This window comes from Phyllopteryx taeniolatus, chromosome 14 (genome assembly GCF_024500385.1).
Source record: "Phyllopteryx taeniolatus isolate TA_2022b chromosome 14, UOR_Ptae_1.2, whole genome shotgun sequence".
Taxonomy (NCBI): domain Eukaryota; kingdom Metazoa; phylum Chordata; class Actinopteri; order Syngnathiformes; family Syngnathidae; genus Phyllopteryx; species Phyllopteryx taeniolatus.
This window is the reverse complement of record NC_084515.1, coordinates 11,877,794-11,894,797: the sequence shown is the minus strand read 5'-3', so window position 1 is coordinate 11,894,797 and position 17,004 is coordinate 11,877,794. Positions and strand designations below refer to the sequence as shown.

The 17,004-nt window shown below is 42.5% G+C and overlaps 1 protein-coding gene across 1 annotated transcript in view; it reads right to left on the bottom strand.

Moving 5' to 3' along the window:
* LOC133488979 (rho GTPase-activating protein 29-like) overlaps window positions 1-16,535 on the bottom strand; it is a 45,156-nt gene extending 28,621 nt beyond the window's left edge. Inside the window, exons 1-2 of the mRNA XM_061797561.1 lie at window positions 16,362-16,535; window positions 13,424-13,811 (exon numbers count right to left, since the gene is read on the bottom strand). Of these exons, the coding sequence (XP_061653545.1) occupies window positions 13,424-13,712 (289 nt within the window). The 5' untranslated portion in view covers window positions 13,713-13,811; window positions 16,362-16,535. The remainder of the gene's footprint in view (window positions 1-13,423; window positions 13,812-16,361) is intronic.
* Between the last annotated feature and the right edge of the window lie 469 nt (window positions 16,536-17,004).

The following is a 17,004-nucleotide window of genomic DNA, read 5'->3' as shown; positions in this document are numbered from 1 at the left end:
TAAGGAAGAACACTGACTTGTTGCGTCACGATGCAAACGGTGGCGAAACACCTGCCGACGGAAGAGGCTTTCGTGTGGCAGGAAGCTCACGACGACGTGATTTCTGCGCTTTTCTGGTCGTGTGCAAGGCGCCTAACATTTTGGCTAACCCTCTGCATAACATTGTGTCTCTTTAGGTGACAAAGAGATGCAAACAAGGCGTGTTTGGCGATTAAATTGGGCTACCAGTGAAATACTAGACATACCCTTAACATACAATTAACTAAGCCCAAGATTGGTAGACTGTGGATGAATGGATGAACGGATTGATGGATGTATGATAGATGAATGGATGGATGATGGCTAGCTGGATAGATGGCTGGCTGGATGGATAGATAAGTAGATAGCTGGATGAATGATGATGGATTGATGGGTGAATAACCAAGTCATCAATGAGCAACCGAGGCCTACAGTGAGACAGACAGATAGATGGATAGATAGATGTCAGAAAAAAAGCCAAATAAAAAGCAAAATAGTTTGAAGCTTACTGAACAGCACGGCAACACAGCAATCAGACAATGACAAACGATGGCATCATTTATCACTTTACAGACAGTGTTCAAGAGTGCCATTTACGGATAAAAGTAGGTGAACGATGTCACGTCTTGGCACCACGCAACAGGTGAGTTCACGCCTGTGTTTTGTGGATGTGCGAGTGTGTGTGTGTTTGTGTGCGGGGAAGGGAGGTGAGTAGGAGAGTCATCTGGTTTTCATCAAGAGCCAGGCGGGATGAGAGGTTGGATTTATTGCAACGCTGAAGGAATTACAGGGGGGAGTGAAAATGAGAGACCGGGTGTTTTCTCAGCCCCTCCCTCAGTGTGACACATACACACACACACACACACACACACATGCGCACATGCATGCGCACACACACACATACACATACACATAGCTGGAGGAGGAATCCTCCAACTTTTCCATATTCTTCAGATTCAAATAGCGCATATTCACCTCCAGGAACATTTAATGGAAGTACGAGCTTTCAGTGCGCTAGGACTGCGAGAACTTTCATCTAAATTTAAGTTCCAGAGCTGAAACAAGTCCCTGCTCGGGGGTTAATAGTTCCGCGAGATCTTTGAGGTAATGACTGCAGCGCCCTAGCAACTTCAAGAACCAACAACTGAAATTGCCTTGATCTTGAGTACCAGGTGGAGCTGGCGGGGCTAGGGCGGGGGGATGGTTGGGGGGTTTGTGATTGTAGGTTAAACCTGAAGTGGCTTAACTTAAAGGCTAAAAGAAGGCCCTCCTAGGGGGGCAGTACTTTCAACAGGTCCAGGAAACTTTGGGGTGGGGATGTGATTGAAGTTCCAGGAATTACAAGTGTTAAAATCTAAAAGTTACTTGAATTTTTGGTAAAAATCCAGCTTGAATTTAGTTCTGGAGCCAAAAGAAGGTCCTGCTAGGAGGGTACTACCTTTAAGAACTCTAGGAACCTGTCTGTGGGAGGGAATGAGAGTTGGGCAGATGGTGATAGTTATGGCGTAAATGCGACTAGAATTTAGCTCGGGGACTGAAAGAAGGCTGAAAGGGGGGTAGTAGTACTCTCTCAAGGTTCAGAAACATTTGGGTAGGGGTCTGTAACCAGAACTAACGGTTCCTGGAACTTGAGGTTGCGCCATGAAGCGCATTAGAAGAGAGGAGATACTTTTTGACAAGGAGTGCAGCACTGATCTGATAAAATACCAGTAACTAAACATTTGTGAAACTTAGGACACACTTTTAGAGGACCAAATTGTGTTTTTGGACCTTGGAAACTCTTGTCTACATTTAGTTCCAGGATAATTAATCAAGGCCAAACAAAGACCCCGGTAGTTTTGAGAGGTCCAGTAACCTTTGTGGCTAGGACTGCAGCGCAGATCATTTGTGATAGTAACCTTCATGTTCCTGGAGCTACAGATACCAAGATCGAAATGCTCAGTGGAAATTTTGTAGAAAAGGGAAGACCCTGATATTGGGTACTACTTTTTCAAGATCTAGGAACCAACAGCAAAACTAAAGGTTCCTGTAACTTGAGGCGCAGATGCGTTGTTAAGAGCGTTAGGAGAGAGAAGACAATTATAAGCCTCCCAAGATCAGAGAACAAATCTCACAGGAGAGATGGGATGCTCACCTGCTTACCACGAGACTCCCTACCACATTCATCCACCCTGCTCTTTGAAGTGCCTCCACCCCCCACCACTTAAAGCCACCAACAATAGGCCCTCATCAAAGTGCTCACCCTCTTTCCCTTTCGGGTATGTTTAGCTCACCGGTGCTTGAAGCGCTTTGACAATCAAAGGATAAGCAAGAAGCACACGCTCGGTTAGCATGACGCCAGAGCACGCCCCTTTCGATTCGCTGCATGTAAACAAATTACCATCGCAAATGCTTGTTTCCTTTCTTTGAAGGTATGAAATGGATCTGTGTCTTCACCAGACAAGTAGATCATAGAATAGACCTTTATTGCCACTGTCACAGGAACAGTAAAAATCAGTTAGGCATCTCACAACTTAATGGCCGAAAGAAGGCTCTGGGTAGAAAGAAGGGGGTAGGTAGTACTTTCAAATGGCCCAGGTAATTCGGGATAGGGCTCTAGCTGTAGTTCCATGAACTACGAGTACCAAGTTAAAACGTTGGTAGGTGTAGGTGGCGAGTAGTAGGGTTGGGTATCAAGTATCAAGAATCGATTAGAACCGGGACTAACATTCCGGTTCTCCCAGAATCGTTCAAATTTAAAAATTTCGGTTCCCAGTTCCAATGCCTACAGTCCCCTGAGCCGAAGAAGAACGTGCCGAAAACCAACGAAGAAGTTCGCACACGAACGAAAAAAGTACGTGCGGCCAGCGGCGTATATGGCGGCGATCGAAGGTGTGTCTTAACTTTGTTCAAGTAAATGACCACTCGCCTCAGTGCAAGACTTGTCATAATATTGTGCAAAGGAGGTTGCAGGACGTGTCGAAGTAACATACTGGTCATAAATCGGGTGAGTGAAACAAAGTTGGTCTAATACTGAGGCACGTAGTAAGTTAAACTGTGACTAAAACTGTGTCAACGTAAATGCAAATAAGAAGCATTAGCATGTGCATTTTCTATACCAAGCGAGTGTGTACACTCCAGGAGACACTTTGTCCAAAAATGCTCACACAAATTCCCTGAAAAGGCAGATAAGATCATCACATAAAAAACAAGCATTGTTTTTTAGTTTGTAGTATACATGCTGCTACTGTGGACAGGGTTGTCAAGTTCTTCTACTTTTGTCTGATATCTTCACTGTATACACAAGGTTGGGCCAGTGTAGAAAGTATGTACTGTAAAATGCAGGCAAACCACACAGACTCTCAAATGTTCATTTTAATCAATGCTGCGGGCTGCTAAGAAAATGGATGGCCATAGTTTTGGACCCCTTATCTAAACCATGGAAACGTTTTTGACCCTGTCCACAAAAAGAATCGGAATCAAGAATTGTTTGGAACTGGAATTGAAATGACGAATTGGAATCAGTAGTCACTGACAGTGTATTGGTACATTCGCCTAACTTTGGTGCGGGCAGTGTAGTTCAGTTCCCACTCAGTGACGGTGTGAACGTGAGTGCGAATGGTTGTCCGTGTCACATATGTGCCCTGCAACTGACTGGCAACCAGTTCAGGGTGTCGTCCGCCATTTGCCCAAAGTCAGCTGGCACCCCTGCAATCCTGAACAGAATAAGCGTTGTTGAGAATGGATGGATGGATTGGACCCTAACAACCCTAGTGAGTAGTAAGTTCCACTGTTACCCCCTTTTTGATGGTTTTGAACTCCAAGGGTTATTGGAACTGTTTGGGGTTGGTTTATGACTTTTGGGGGCGTTCCACATAGATGACTCCACTGTATATGCTTGCCGGTTGATTTGGACAATCAAACTTACAGGTACATACACCCTACAAATATTGTGAACCTCTCCTATAGTTCGTTGAGGCAAACAGACTACAGAACAACAAAAATAACAAACTTTGTTTAACGAGCCGTAACTTTATTTTGTGCAGAGGCCTCCATGTGCGTCTTTTAAGCTCTGTGTCCAATTGAACCACTTAGATCGCTGCCCATTACCTCCCCCTCCCAACAATCAACAGTGAGAGAAAAACACTAGAAAAAAAGATGTGTTTACAAAATAGAAGCCATGAGCTCCAATCTCAAGCGACAGCTCCCACTGACCGCTCGCTATTGTTTGCGTGAGAGGCTGCATGCTCACGGCGGCGTGCAACAGCACAAAGAAAGCCGGCGAGAATCAGCCATGAGTGCTTTTGTCACAACAATGGCATCAAAAAAAAAAAAAAGAAAAAAAGAGGCCTGGAAATGTGCTGCCTGATTGCGGCGATGGTAGCAGAGGTGGTGGTGTTGGGTGGGGGGAGGGCGGGGAGGGGGTCCGTGGCATTGTTTTGGTAGAGATAACAGCGGTCAGGGCCTGCATTGTGGAAAGGAAGAGACCCTCCCACATCTGCCCCCCATCATTCACCCCCGCCGTCCACAGCCTCGTTTCCCCTTGCCGTGATGAGCCTGCGTCCCATCCCCACTTTTAGGAAAACACATGCACCATAACAAATAGTAACCCTGTGACTTGTGACACACCAGCATGGAAAGGGAGTTCAGAACATTCGCAGAGCTGACGCAATCTCAGTAACGCTAAAACATTTATACTTGGATTTTCCGGAGTTGCCTTATGGAATATAGTAAGTAAGGGACAGGAAGAGTTAGTATAGCCACACGTCTACGCCGTAAACGTCTAAGCCTCCGGCTTGCAGATGTCATAGCAAATGATATAATTTTAAAAGTGTGTCAAACAATGGAGCCAAAGCAATAACAAATGCCATTGGTTGGTCTTATGGAAAAATAATTCACACTGTTTTGAACTGTTGTTTTCTAAACCAAGAAACAATTGATGTACTGTAGCACCTTCCTAAGGACTAAGGATTTAATATTAATTTTGTATTTTCATGTATACGTTCTTTTAATTGTTCATTTATTGGACAATTTACCGCAAACAGTTTCCAGGTTATCATTTCCTAAAAAGAAGGCAAAAATTATTATGTTGCACTTTCCGAAACAGAGAAGTTTTAAACTGTTATATTGCATTTAACATATTATGTATTTTATCACATATGTTGTTTTGTTTGTTTTATTGCTGTTCCTGAGAAACAATCTTAACAGGAAGGTTGAAAAAAAAACAACTGTCTGGCCTACATTTTGGTGTAGGGGGTCCCCGGCAGAGGGTTGGGGGAAGGCCAATCTAATCCAAAGCTTCAGGTGGCCCCTTCTTCTCCTGCCGATAGCAACCGGCAATCAGCGAGCCTGTCTGGACACGTAAAGAGCTTGACGCGAGACAAGCCTCTGCAGCTCCGGGGACAAAATGCACCCTGGAAAAAATGGCTGTAAGAGCGCTTTTTGCGAAGAGGTTTCTCCAACCCCTTCCTTCAGGATTCCGGCATAATGACCCATGTTGACTCAGTCCACCTGACAGATGCTGAGCTCCCAACCAGTCACTTTCTGTCATTCCTAGAGAGGAACGTCAGCTAAGCGGCGGTTTACAACAAACTGGGGGTCTGATACGACTAACATTTACATTGCTGGGCTGCTTGCAACGTGATCTATGGCAGGTGGAATTGTTTTGTCAGGATTCCGTCGGCAAACAAGACTCACAACCCCCACACAACCGACCCACACACCCCCTCGTCTAAACAATTTTGGCCACCGCCGCTGGGTATTTTGCATGCCTTGTTCGGAGGCCGAGCAGGGGCCGCAGACGTCGCACACAGAGTAATCAGCGGCCGCGCCATAAACAGCTACCTGCTGGGGAGTAGGGGGTGGGGGGTCCTAATGGTTAGGACCGCACCGTGTGAGGTCTGGCCTCTGCCTTGGGTCTCTTGACACCGCACCGAAATGATATCCTCCAGTCAACATCAGTTGGTAGGCTACGAAAATCCAGAGTCACAGTTGGACACCCTGTTATTGTGTTTGTACGAGCCCCTTTCACGCTGCCTGTCTTTTTTGCTGTGCTTTTATTACCAAATCCACAGGGAAAAGACACATGCCGTGTGTCTTTGTGCTATAACCCCAGGAAATTCCATGTCGGTGGTCTACGTCAAAGGCACTGACACTAAATTTGCCAGCTTCCGAGGTAGTATCAAAGGTTGAATAACTGGAAATATCAAAAAGCTGGGACTGGTATGCATTTAATTGCATTTCCGTTAGCCCCTTTCAAACTACCGCTGTTTTTTCCTGTGTCAGTGCTCTACGTCTAAGGCCCCAGTATTGAATTTCCCACGTTCAAAGGTAGGAAGTAACAAGAGGCGGAATGGCGGCTGCGTGAAAGGTAATGTCAGAAATCCGGGACCGGAATATGAAGTGTAGCCACTGGTATGCATTTTGTTGCATTTCTGCTATCACCTTTTCACACTGTCCTTGCCTTTTCTGAGTCGGTGGTCTAGGTCAAAGGCACCGACATGGGAATAGGACAGTGTGAAAGGGGTTAACATGAATGTAAGAATGTAATGTTCAAGGTGTGACTTTGGAATCTTCGCACCTTACCGACCGATGTTGACTCGAGGATGCTGTTTCGGACTGCTGACACAGAAAACAGAACAGGGCAGTGTAAAAGGGGCTAACGGAAACTCATAGGCAGAACTTTGGCTGCGTGACGGGATGGGACACTGCTCGTGTCTGTCTATGTGAAAGGCACCGACACAGAACTTCAAGGCTTCTGTGGTAGTATGATTGGCTGGACAGCCGGAACAGTGGCTGTGTGAAAGGTAATATCAGAAAGTCGGGATCGGGGTATTAAGTTGAACACCTGCTGTACATTTGATTGTGTTTGCCCCTTTCCCACTGCCCAGATACGTGAATTTCACAGCTTCCGAGGTAGTATCAGAGGTAGAACGACGGCTGTGTGAAAGGGAATAATGGCATGTGAGACCTGTGTGGAAAATGCGTTTTAATGCGTTTCCGTTCCCCCCTTTCACACTGCCCATTCTTTCCCCCTGCTAGCTGTCTACATCAAAGGCACTGGCATGGAATTTTCCCGAGTTTAAAAGTTCCATCACAGGCGTATTCTACACGTCACAACAAATGCTGGTACAATTATTAAGAACAGCCTAAGTGAGACTGTCTGGTCTCCATCGCAACTTGTATAGGAGCAGAAGTCTCGTATGCCTGAACTTGAAAGTATGGCAACTATGAGAAGGTGTCCTGGAGATGACTTTTGCGTAACAACAACAAGGTGACGCACAAAGCTGCACAAAACTGATCCCGGGTTGTAAATTCCTCACCTCTCCTTCGCCACGACCAATCTGCTCCACAAACATCACCACTGGCCAATAACCTTAAATAACCACCCAAGGAAACACGGTGCAACCAAGGGCTCACACAAAAACATCCTTCACGTGGCATCAAGGGGGAGGGGGGTTACAGCCCCCGACAAATCCCACCCTTTTTCTTTCTCCCGGACCATTAAGCCATTATGTCGTTACGACGGCTCTCGATTAAAGGCGCCACCCGTGAGCCGCCACTTGAGCTGGGGCACACTTGGGCGGGTATTCATAGGGATTTACGGCCAATAAACAGGGACGTAACTGGTGACAAGACCCTTCATTTTTGTCACTGATTGCTCTCACCAACTTCCATGAAAAATAGAAATCCATCCATTTATTTTCTAAACTGCTAGCCTGTTTCAGATCATGGAAGTCAGTAGCCCCTTTCACACTGCGTGTCGAAGCCAGCTGTTTCCCAGAGTGAGGTGGTTGATTTCCTTGTCAGTCAGTCAGTACCTTTCACATAGAAGAAAAGGCTGGGAAAAAGACGGCTTTGATGTGAAAATGGAAACATGTGACGTTGTGTTGAGTTGACTTTGGGAAAGATTTGGGGCTTTTACAAGTGGAGTGAAAGAAGCTACAGCCACGGACCCTCTCACTGTAAGGGAAAAGTCAGTCAAGTTGGAACATTGTTGGGTCAACTTGGTCCCCCATTCCGTGCCAGTGCCGAGCTTTCACAGGGAGCAGAGATTCAGTGTAAAACCTGGCAGTGGGTTGCTCTGAAAGCACCACCTCAGACAAACAATTGCTGGGCCACCTTCACTCTCCGCCCCCTTCCCGTGTCCATACCCTTCATGCTAAACACCCAGCTTTCGTGGCCAATTTGAAAGAGGCCTCAGGTGGAGTTTCTTCTGAATTACGGCTGATACTACCCTGAAGCATTCCGTGCTAGTACCAACACGACTCTGACGCAACCTGAGAATCCAGGAAATTACCATCATTCCGTGTCTGTCCCATTCACACAAAACAGCGAACCGAGACAAGCAGTGTGAACGGGGCTACAGACGGAATCCCGCTTGTGTTATATCACAGGTACTACCCCCGAAAACAGACAACTGATACAACAATGATGGCTTTCACAGCCAGGTGGCGTGTAAGGGGCCGCAGTGCCACGACGACGGCATGCACCATTGTGAGATACAACAGTACAACAATGCAGTTTGACTGCAATGTACCACAATCTTATCAGCGTGTTGCGATGTCATTGGCAGACGCTGTTCTTTGCTGAGCGAGGACAGGTGAGTCAGTGCTACATTTTGTGCCATGGTAAAATATTTTCACCCGCAGTCACACAGTCGGAAACGCTATCACAAAAAAAAAAAAAAAAAAAAAAAAAAAAAAGGACGCCTGACCTTCTTGTGCAAAGAAAGACGAGTTTTCCAAGGCCGCCACCCCCCCAGAGCAACGTCCAGTAAAACCAGCCACTGAGGCGTTTAGTGAACCCTCCAGGCAAAAATAGCTGGCTGGTCATGTTTTATTCCGGGGAGGGGAGGCTTTTTCCACGTCAGTGTGGCTCACAGCTACCCTACCGCCGCTCTATTGAAGTTACTGCACGGCCACAAGTGAACATTTGTTCTAAAGGAATGCCGAGTATGCGAACGAGTGGGGGGGATGGAGGAGTGGGGCCCTCGGCTCAGGCCAGAGCGTCGACGACGACGGCTTCTTTATTCTTTTTTTAAATCACCCGCACAAACCGATTAAAAGCATTAGCTCAGTCAGGACGGGACACATGGACATCGAATGACGAGCAGATGCTAAAAATATCAACAAGGGAACAGAGTTATTTGACACCCTGCACGCATAATGCGACAACAAGCGATTTAAGCAATAAACGTTTAAATAAAACATTGCATGAATGCACATGAATTACAACTGGAACCAAAATAAAAATCAAAACCAGAACTGTCACAAGAAAGGGGAATACTGGAACCAGAACTAGATGCACAACTACAACCAGAGTCGCAACTAGATCGCTAACTAGAGCACTAGAACTATACACGGAACCAGAACCATATCCAGAAATAGAAGCAGAACAAGAACTATAAGAACAATTAAATTAGCAGCAGAGCCCAAACTTCAAAAGAAAGAAGATCAAAACTGGAAAAAGACACAAAACTACACTAACTATCTGAACTAAAACGAGACCCAGTACCAGAACTAGGAGCAAAGCTACAATCAAAACCAGCACCAGAAGCAGAACTAGAACCAAAACCACAACTACAACTGGTAGGAAAACTAGTACTACACACAGAACCAAAACTACCACTAGAACTAGAACCAGAACTAAAATAATACCAAGATAGAATAAAACTAGAACAACCACTACCACTAGAACCAGTAGCAGAACCGAAGATAGCCAAGAATAAAAATCTAAACCTCCAACTAAAACAAGAACCAGATGCAGAAATAGAAACTACAATAAAAACTAAAACCAGCACTCACAAGGAAACAGCTATATCTATAATCAAAACCAGAAGACCTCGGACCAGAACTACTTGTGCAGAACTACAACTAGTACCAGAACCAGAACTACACTAACACTAAATTCAAAACCAGAACTAGAAGCATAACTGGAACCAGAACCACAACGAGAATTAGATGCAGAACTACAACTAGTAGCTGAACTAGATCCAAAACTACAATCAAAACCGGAACAACCACTAGAACTGCAACTACTACTACAAACAGAACTACAGAAGAACCAAGAACAGAAGCAGAACTAGCACGAGAATGACCACAAGATCAGAACAGCTTGAACTAGATTAAGATCTACAATTAGCAGCAGAACAAGAACAAGACCCAGAGGCAGATCCTACCAATACAAATAAAGTTGTATTTAATGTCCAAGTCGTAGAATAATTACCACATGGGGTATTTAACTGTAATGACGTGTGGTGGAAGCCATAAATCGGCGGGAGGGATAAAGGAACATGCAGGGGCAGACAAAGGCTCATCTGGGGACGGGGTCGGGGTTCACCCATTGAGTCACAAGACCCTCATCTTCTTGTCCTCGACACTTCAGACCCGACCCAGCGGTTGTGGGGTGCGGGGATGCTCACCAAGAGCCACCACCCCCCCACCACCGCCACCCCCACCCCCCCGTGGGCTGCTAAGCTAAAGCCTCAAACGCGCCTACGCTAAGTTGTTACATTCCTGGGCTAACTGGTTCCTGCTGTTCTGGCTCATGCTGCCGTTGGCGTAGCAACAACACGCCGGATAGTGACAGAGGGAACATGGAGGGCGTCATCATGTTTGTTTACATTCAGCTTACACGTGGTGGGAATTTACAAGCTTAACATTTTCACTCAATCGTCAAATACTATTCATTTATTGGCTGTCTTTGCCTGTTAATGACAGCACACTCCAGAAGGTTTTGAAAACAGCACGCTATATGCTAATTCTTTTTGTCTAACAATTTTCTCTTTTTAAATAACATTTGTGTATTTTTCATGTAAGGTTTTTGGTCAAATAGTTTGATATTCTTTGGAAATATTCTCATGTTTTATGGCTTAATATTTATGTATTTCCCCCCTTATAATTTTTAATATTATTGTAATATATTTTTACTTTTGATCATATATTTATGTATTTTCTGTTAAATGTGTTTCAAAATGTTTCAATGTCTTTTGTGTGTTTTTAATGAAATATTTTTGTACATTTTTTTTTTCAATTTCCAGTATGTTTGTCTTTTGCTTCCAGTATTTTTTTTTATTGAGTCTAATATTTGTGTGTTTTAATCCAGTATTTGTGATTTAGTCACATTCTTTTCCAATGCCATCTCATCTAATGTTGTTATATTATTTTGTAATATTTTTATTTAATATTTGTGTATTATTTTTATTATGTTTTACTATCGTTTTATTTATTTATTTATTTTTCTGGTTCTGTAATTTATGTTTTAAGATTTTCGTCAAATAGTTCAAGCTAATATTGCTGTAATTCTTTTTAACATAAAGAGTATATAAAATAATTATTTTAGAATTTTTAAACTGTTTTTCCTAACATTTTTAGTTTTTCTAAAATTATTTTTCTATTTTTTTCTCCAATATACGGTATGTGTAGTTTGCATGTAATATTTTAATATTTTTTGTCTAATAATTAGCACTATTTTTTAATTGTCTTTGTTGTAATGCTTGAGTATTTTTTAAGTTTTTATGTTTTATGTATTTTTCTACATACTTTATTTTTTATTTTTGGGGGGGGTGGGGGGAATCATTTGAGCATTATTGCTTTTACTACCGTTAGACGGCGCAAGTGTCACCGATCTAAAGATTTGACTTCTGTCACTTACTCCCAACATCCAATCCCTGACGTATATTTTGTTTTATCAATATCACAGTAATACTTATAACTGCGATCATTATGCTCTCTGAAATTGTGACTGCATTGCTTTTCAGTGTGCATCTGGTACACGACTGGTGGCAAAAATAACCACCATGAGGGCTTTAGATGTACAGTACAGAGCTCCACTCAAACGAGTACACGTCTTGTGAAAAGTAAGCTTTTTATCCAGTGATTGTTATTATCACTGATACGTTAAGCTGCTTACAAAGTCAGGAGAGGATGCTCGCAAACCATTTGTGACCTTCATTTCACACACACACACACACACACACACACAAACACACATGCTATGACTCACTCACAGAGATCGTCCTCCTCCATGCAGAGGAATGGTTAAACAAATCACTCCCGCTGCCAGGAGCACTGTTGGACCGCAGTGTGTGTGTGTGTGTTGTAGTAGTAGTAGAAGTAGTACAGTAGGGGTCAAACTGCAGCCAAGTCAATATAGCATAACAAAGAAGCAAAATCTTACCAGGGTGGGACAAAATATCAACTATAATATATACTATCCACAAACAAGCATGAAATATTTTTTGGACATTGTACAGTATCAATACATAAGGATCAAATATCAGTTTTCAGTCGGGGGTGGGACAAAATATTGACATTATATTTGCTTATGATCCAGTATCAATACACAAGCGTAATATTTCAATCAGTTGAGATGGTGATGTATCATTACATACAGTATCAATATACATACGGTATCAATATGGAAGTGTCACGTATCGATCTCTTTTGACTAACTGTGCGAAAAAAATCAGTATTGGGATCGCTGGCGATACACAAAAGTGAAATATCCGTCAGTTAAATATAACCATAACATCAATATTGTGATGTATTATTTACTGTCATGATACAGTATCAATAAGCAAGTTTCAAATATTATCAGTGTTAAATAGGAGGTACAAAATATCGATATCCGTATCGATTATTTTGTTTACGATACAGTAGCAATACATCAGCAGCCAATATTGGACCTTTTTAACTGAGCGTGGGACAAAATATGATGTATCATATTGTTTTCTGCCATGGTACAGTATCGATACACAAGTGTCAAATATTGATCAGTTTCAACCAGGGGTGGGACAAAATATCAATACTGTGATGTAGTGTTTTCTATCCCAGTACAGATACACAAGTCAAATATTGGTCCGTTTTAAGTAGCCATGGAACAATATATCCATATCTGGAAGTATATTTACTTATAATACAGTATCAATACACAGGTATCAACTATCAGTTTTAAAGTAGGGTGAGGACAAAAAAATCTCTATTTAGATACATATTGTTTTTTTATTACGATACAGTATTAATACACAAGTAGCTAAATATCGCGTTGAACTAAATGTGGCAAAAAGTATTGATATTGCTATGTATTATATCACTTTTGAAACAGTATTGATACACAGCCATCAAATATGCACTATTATTAGGTAAGGATGGGACAAAATAACACTACCATGATGTGTATCGTATTGTGTTTTTTAACGGTATAGTATCACTCCTCAAAAGCATCAAATATATTTCAACTAGGGGTGTCATAAAGTATCGCTGTCGAGACGTATCATTCTCAGTAACAATACACAAGCATCAAATATTGATAATTTGACGAGGAGTTTAACTAAGAATGGGAAATAATATCTCGTCAATGTTACAATAGTGTCAAAATGTTTGTGAAACACTTTTGTGGCCATTGTGAATTCTCCTCGTCTCACCTTGACTGTGGAAGGCTTCTTTGAGGTGCAGCAGCACATTGGCGAACCACCTGACGTCGTTCACCAGCGTCATGACGTACTCCGGGTCCACTCCAGGCGGGCACGACGTCGACACCCACGGAGCCGACGATCCGCTCAGCAGGTTGTGGGAGCGCCGTCTGTGTCCGCCGTCCCAGGTCTTGGTGGAGCCGGACGACAGCGAGCCCGTCAGGGAATCTGAGTGATGACGGGATGCGGTGGGAGCGTGACCACGCTTCACGCCGTCGCTGTCGCTGCTCTTACGAAGCATCCTGGCAGCGGGTTTGGGGGGTGGGGGCTGCTGCCCTATGAGGGATGAGAGGGGGGAGCTAGTGGACTATGCAGCCACCCGGACCCTTACTGCCTTCCACTAGAAACACACAGGATCAAAATGATGATGATGTAAATTAAGAAGTATTGTTGTATTGTATTGTTTCCATTAATGGTACAATACTAGACTTTACACCGATTTTATCGGCCTTATCGGTATCGGCCGATAATTAGCATTTCATGCTAATCGGCTTTAATGTCATAATTCGCCGATATCGGCTCCGCAAAAGACATTTACTCTGCATCGCCATTGTGCACAGTATATTTGAATCTAAAAGTTAGGTTTTTTTTAGCCGTGTCGCGCGTCTTTAGACGTAGTACTGTAAATATCTGACGGCCAATAAAGTTATTAAAAAAAAAACATGTCGGCGGGGTGGGACAGACAACACCTCTGAGACAGACAAGACGTAATGCCGGATCAAATTTGCTCTTTCACGCTTGCACTATGTCAGACTACTGCAATAAAATCTTGTATTGCGATACCATCCCGTTTTTTACGATCATTGGGCTTTATCTTGTCAACTCAAATGCGACCGGATACACTCGTTACTGTGGCAATGACAACAAGCGTGGATCGTGACGACTGTATTATAAAAATAAAATGGGGGAAAACGTGTGTTGGTGGTCACCGGTGCTCAGGACAGGAGAGGACGTTCGTTTAAGGCTTGCTTGAGGTATGTTCCCGTACTTTGAATGCGATAACGGCTCGCAAGGAGGCAACAAAACGTTATGTAGCCTAGCAAGCTCGTGGTACCACAAACGGTTGGATGTAAACATGCCGCCGTTCTGTCGAACCATGCTCTAAAGTTTCGGTGTGGGTGAAGTAATTGACTTAAAAATAAAGTAATTTAATTATTATAAGTTAGCACCCATTATTTCTGTCGTGCAATGTTGGTTTGACCTGACTGAGTGGAATACACGGTCTGACTAGAGCGGTGGTTTCCAACCTTTATGGAGCCAAGGAACATATTTTACAATTGAAAAATCGCACAGAACACCAACAAACAAAAATGTCACAAAAAGTGAATACATTAATTACTGTATGTACTTCCTGCCATCTAATAGAAGACCATTCATTTGTTCTGTCTGTCACACGCCTCACTGGCATAAACAGATGAACAAAGATATATTGTAAATATAATTTTTTGAGCAATTAAGTACACAAGTATATACAGTAAATAAACAGTTCATTTAAATAGACACATTCCTCCATCTTGTGATCGGATCGGTGATCGGTTATAATTTTTTTAAACTCGTGAATCGGTCCCAAAAATCCTGATCGTGTAAAGCCTATACAATACTGATACAAAAGTGTCAAATAGCAATCATTTTTTACTATGGGGGGGGGGGGGGGTGTCAATATCGTGATGTGTCATATATTTGTGTTCTTTTACAAAACAATATTGGTACCGACTGTCAAATATTGGTCAGCTTTAACTAGTGATGGGACCACATATAGACAGTAAAGTATTGATCCTGACGCATCAATTAACAATCACATTTTACTGCGGGTTGTGACAAAGCATCGTGAATTGGCCTTTTCTGTACCTTCTCGTTCCTATTTATGATACCGTATCGATAAACAAGCATCAAATATGGATTTGTTGAAACCAGGAATTGGACAAAAAAATATATATCCGAATTTATCAGTTTTCCGCATCGATACTGAAGCATCAATTACTGAGCAGTTGGACAAAATTGCTCATCTCTATATATGACGACGATGACTGATCTATGATCACTTAAGTGGGAGGAGCAAAATATCGTGAGGCGATGTATCATATCATATTTGCTTGTCACGGTACAGTTTCGATACGTGACAAGTATCAAATATTGTTCAGTTCTAACTCGGGCTAGGACAAAGTGTTGATATTGTTCTGTATTATATCATTTCCGTTTATGATCAGTTGGACAAAATGTCGCTATCTAGATGGATGATATTTGTTTTCTTGCACGATGCAGAGTTGATACGAAGCATCAATTATTGATAACATTTAAAAGGGGGCAGGACAAAATATCGTGACCTGATTTGTCCTATTGTTTTCTGTCAAGGTACAGCATTGATACACAAACATTGAATCGTTTTAATTGGGGTGGGAAAATATAAACATTATACCGTTGTTCTGTTACAGTAAAGTATCAATTTGAACTGAGGATGTGACAAAATATGATGAATTATTACATTGTTTTCTACCATTATCAATCAAAATCATAATTGTACCAATATTTGAAAAAGATAGGAACAGTAAGATTAACAGAGGCATAAGAAAAACAGCAAAAAAAAAGTTGACCATTGGATATGTATGATGTCTCACAACATCGACAGTTGGTGTTGGGTACCAATACTGTATAGAGACAGACAAGAGTACGATGGAGATATGTTATCTCATAGGTGACTAAAGTATATATTAGTATTGATATTATGAGAATTGTTCATAAGTATATTAGTAGTGTCGAGTGTGCTTTGTAGTGTAATGCTAGGTTTGGAATGTTGTGCTGTCTGTATTCTCTCGACATCGGTCATAAAGTGCTTCGCTGGCAAAGTCGGGGAAAAAAAATAATAATAATAATACGCGTTTTCAACACTCACCTGCCCGACAATCGTAGGACATGGCAGCAAATATTTGTTTCAACAGCTTTACACCAAAAGTATTCCGGTTCGAAGTAGGTAAAATGGAACAGAAACGACTTCAAAGAGCAGAATGTGGGGTGCCCGTTGCTCGACTGTACGTGAACGCGCCACTGGAGGCTGACGGCAAACTCTCAAATCAGTCGTCATTTACGAGGCCGCTCGTCACGTGGGGGGGTTCCAGACGGGCGTCAATTGGTCGAAGGACCCGCGGAGAGGGTGGAGTCCCGGTGACGCTTCCCGGACGGGCGGACGTGTGGGGATTTAAAAAGCTTAATCCTCAAAGGAGCACAAAAAAAAAAAAAGAATGGCTTTTTTGTCACGTTTGAGTACTCGATGTTTGGTTGATATGAGCTAAACGTCAACGTGCGAGTTATTGACGCGACAGGGGGTGGGGTTTATTAATCATTACAAAGTCATACTTATTGTTTATGAGACCATATAGTTTCCGAGCAACAATTGAACGCAGCCTGGTTATGGCAAAAAAACAAAAAAAAAAAAAAAATGACTACAACCACTTTGTTATCGATGTTTGATTTTAAAACACAAATACAAATCAATATTTTTTATTAAAATATACGTGTATGTAATTTGTTCATTTCTT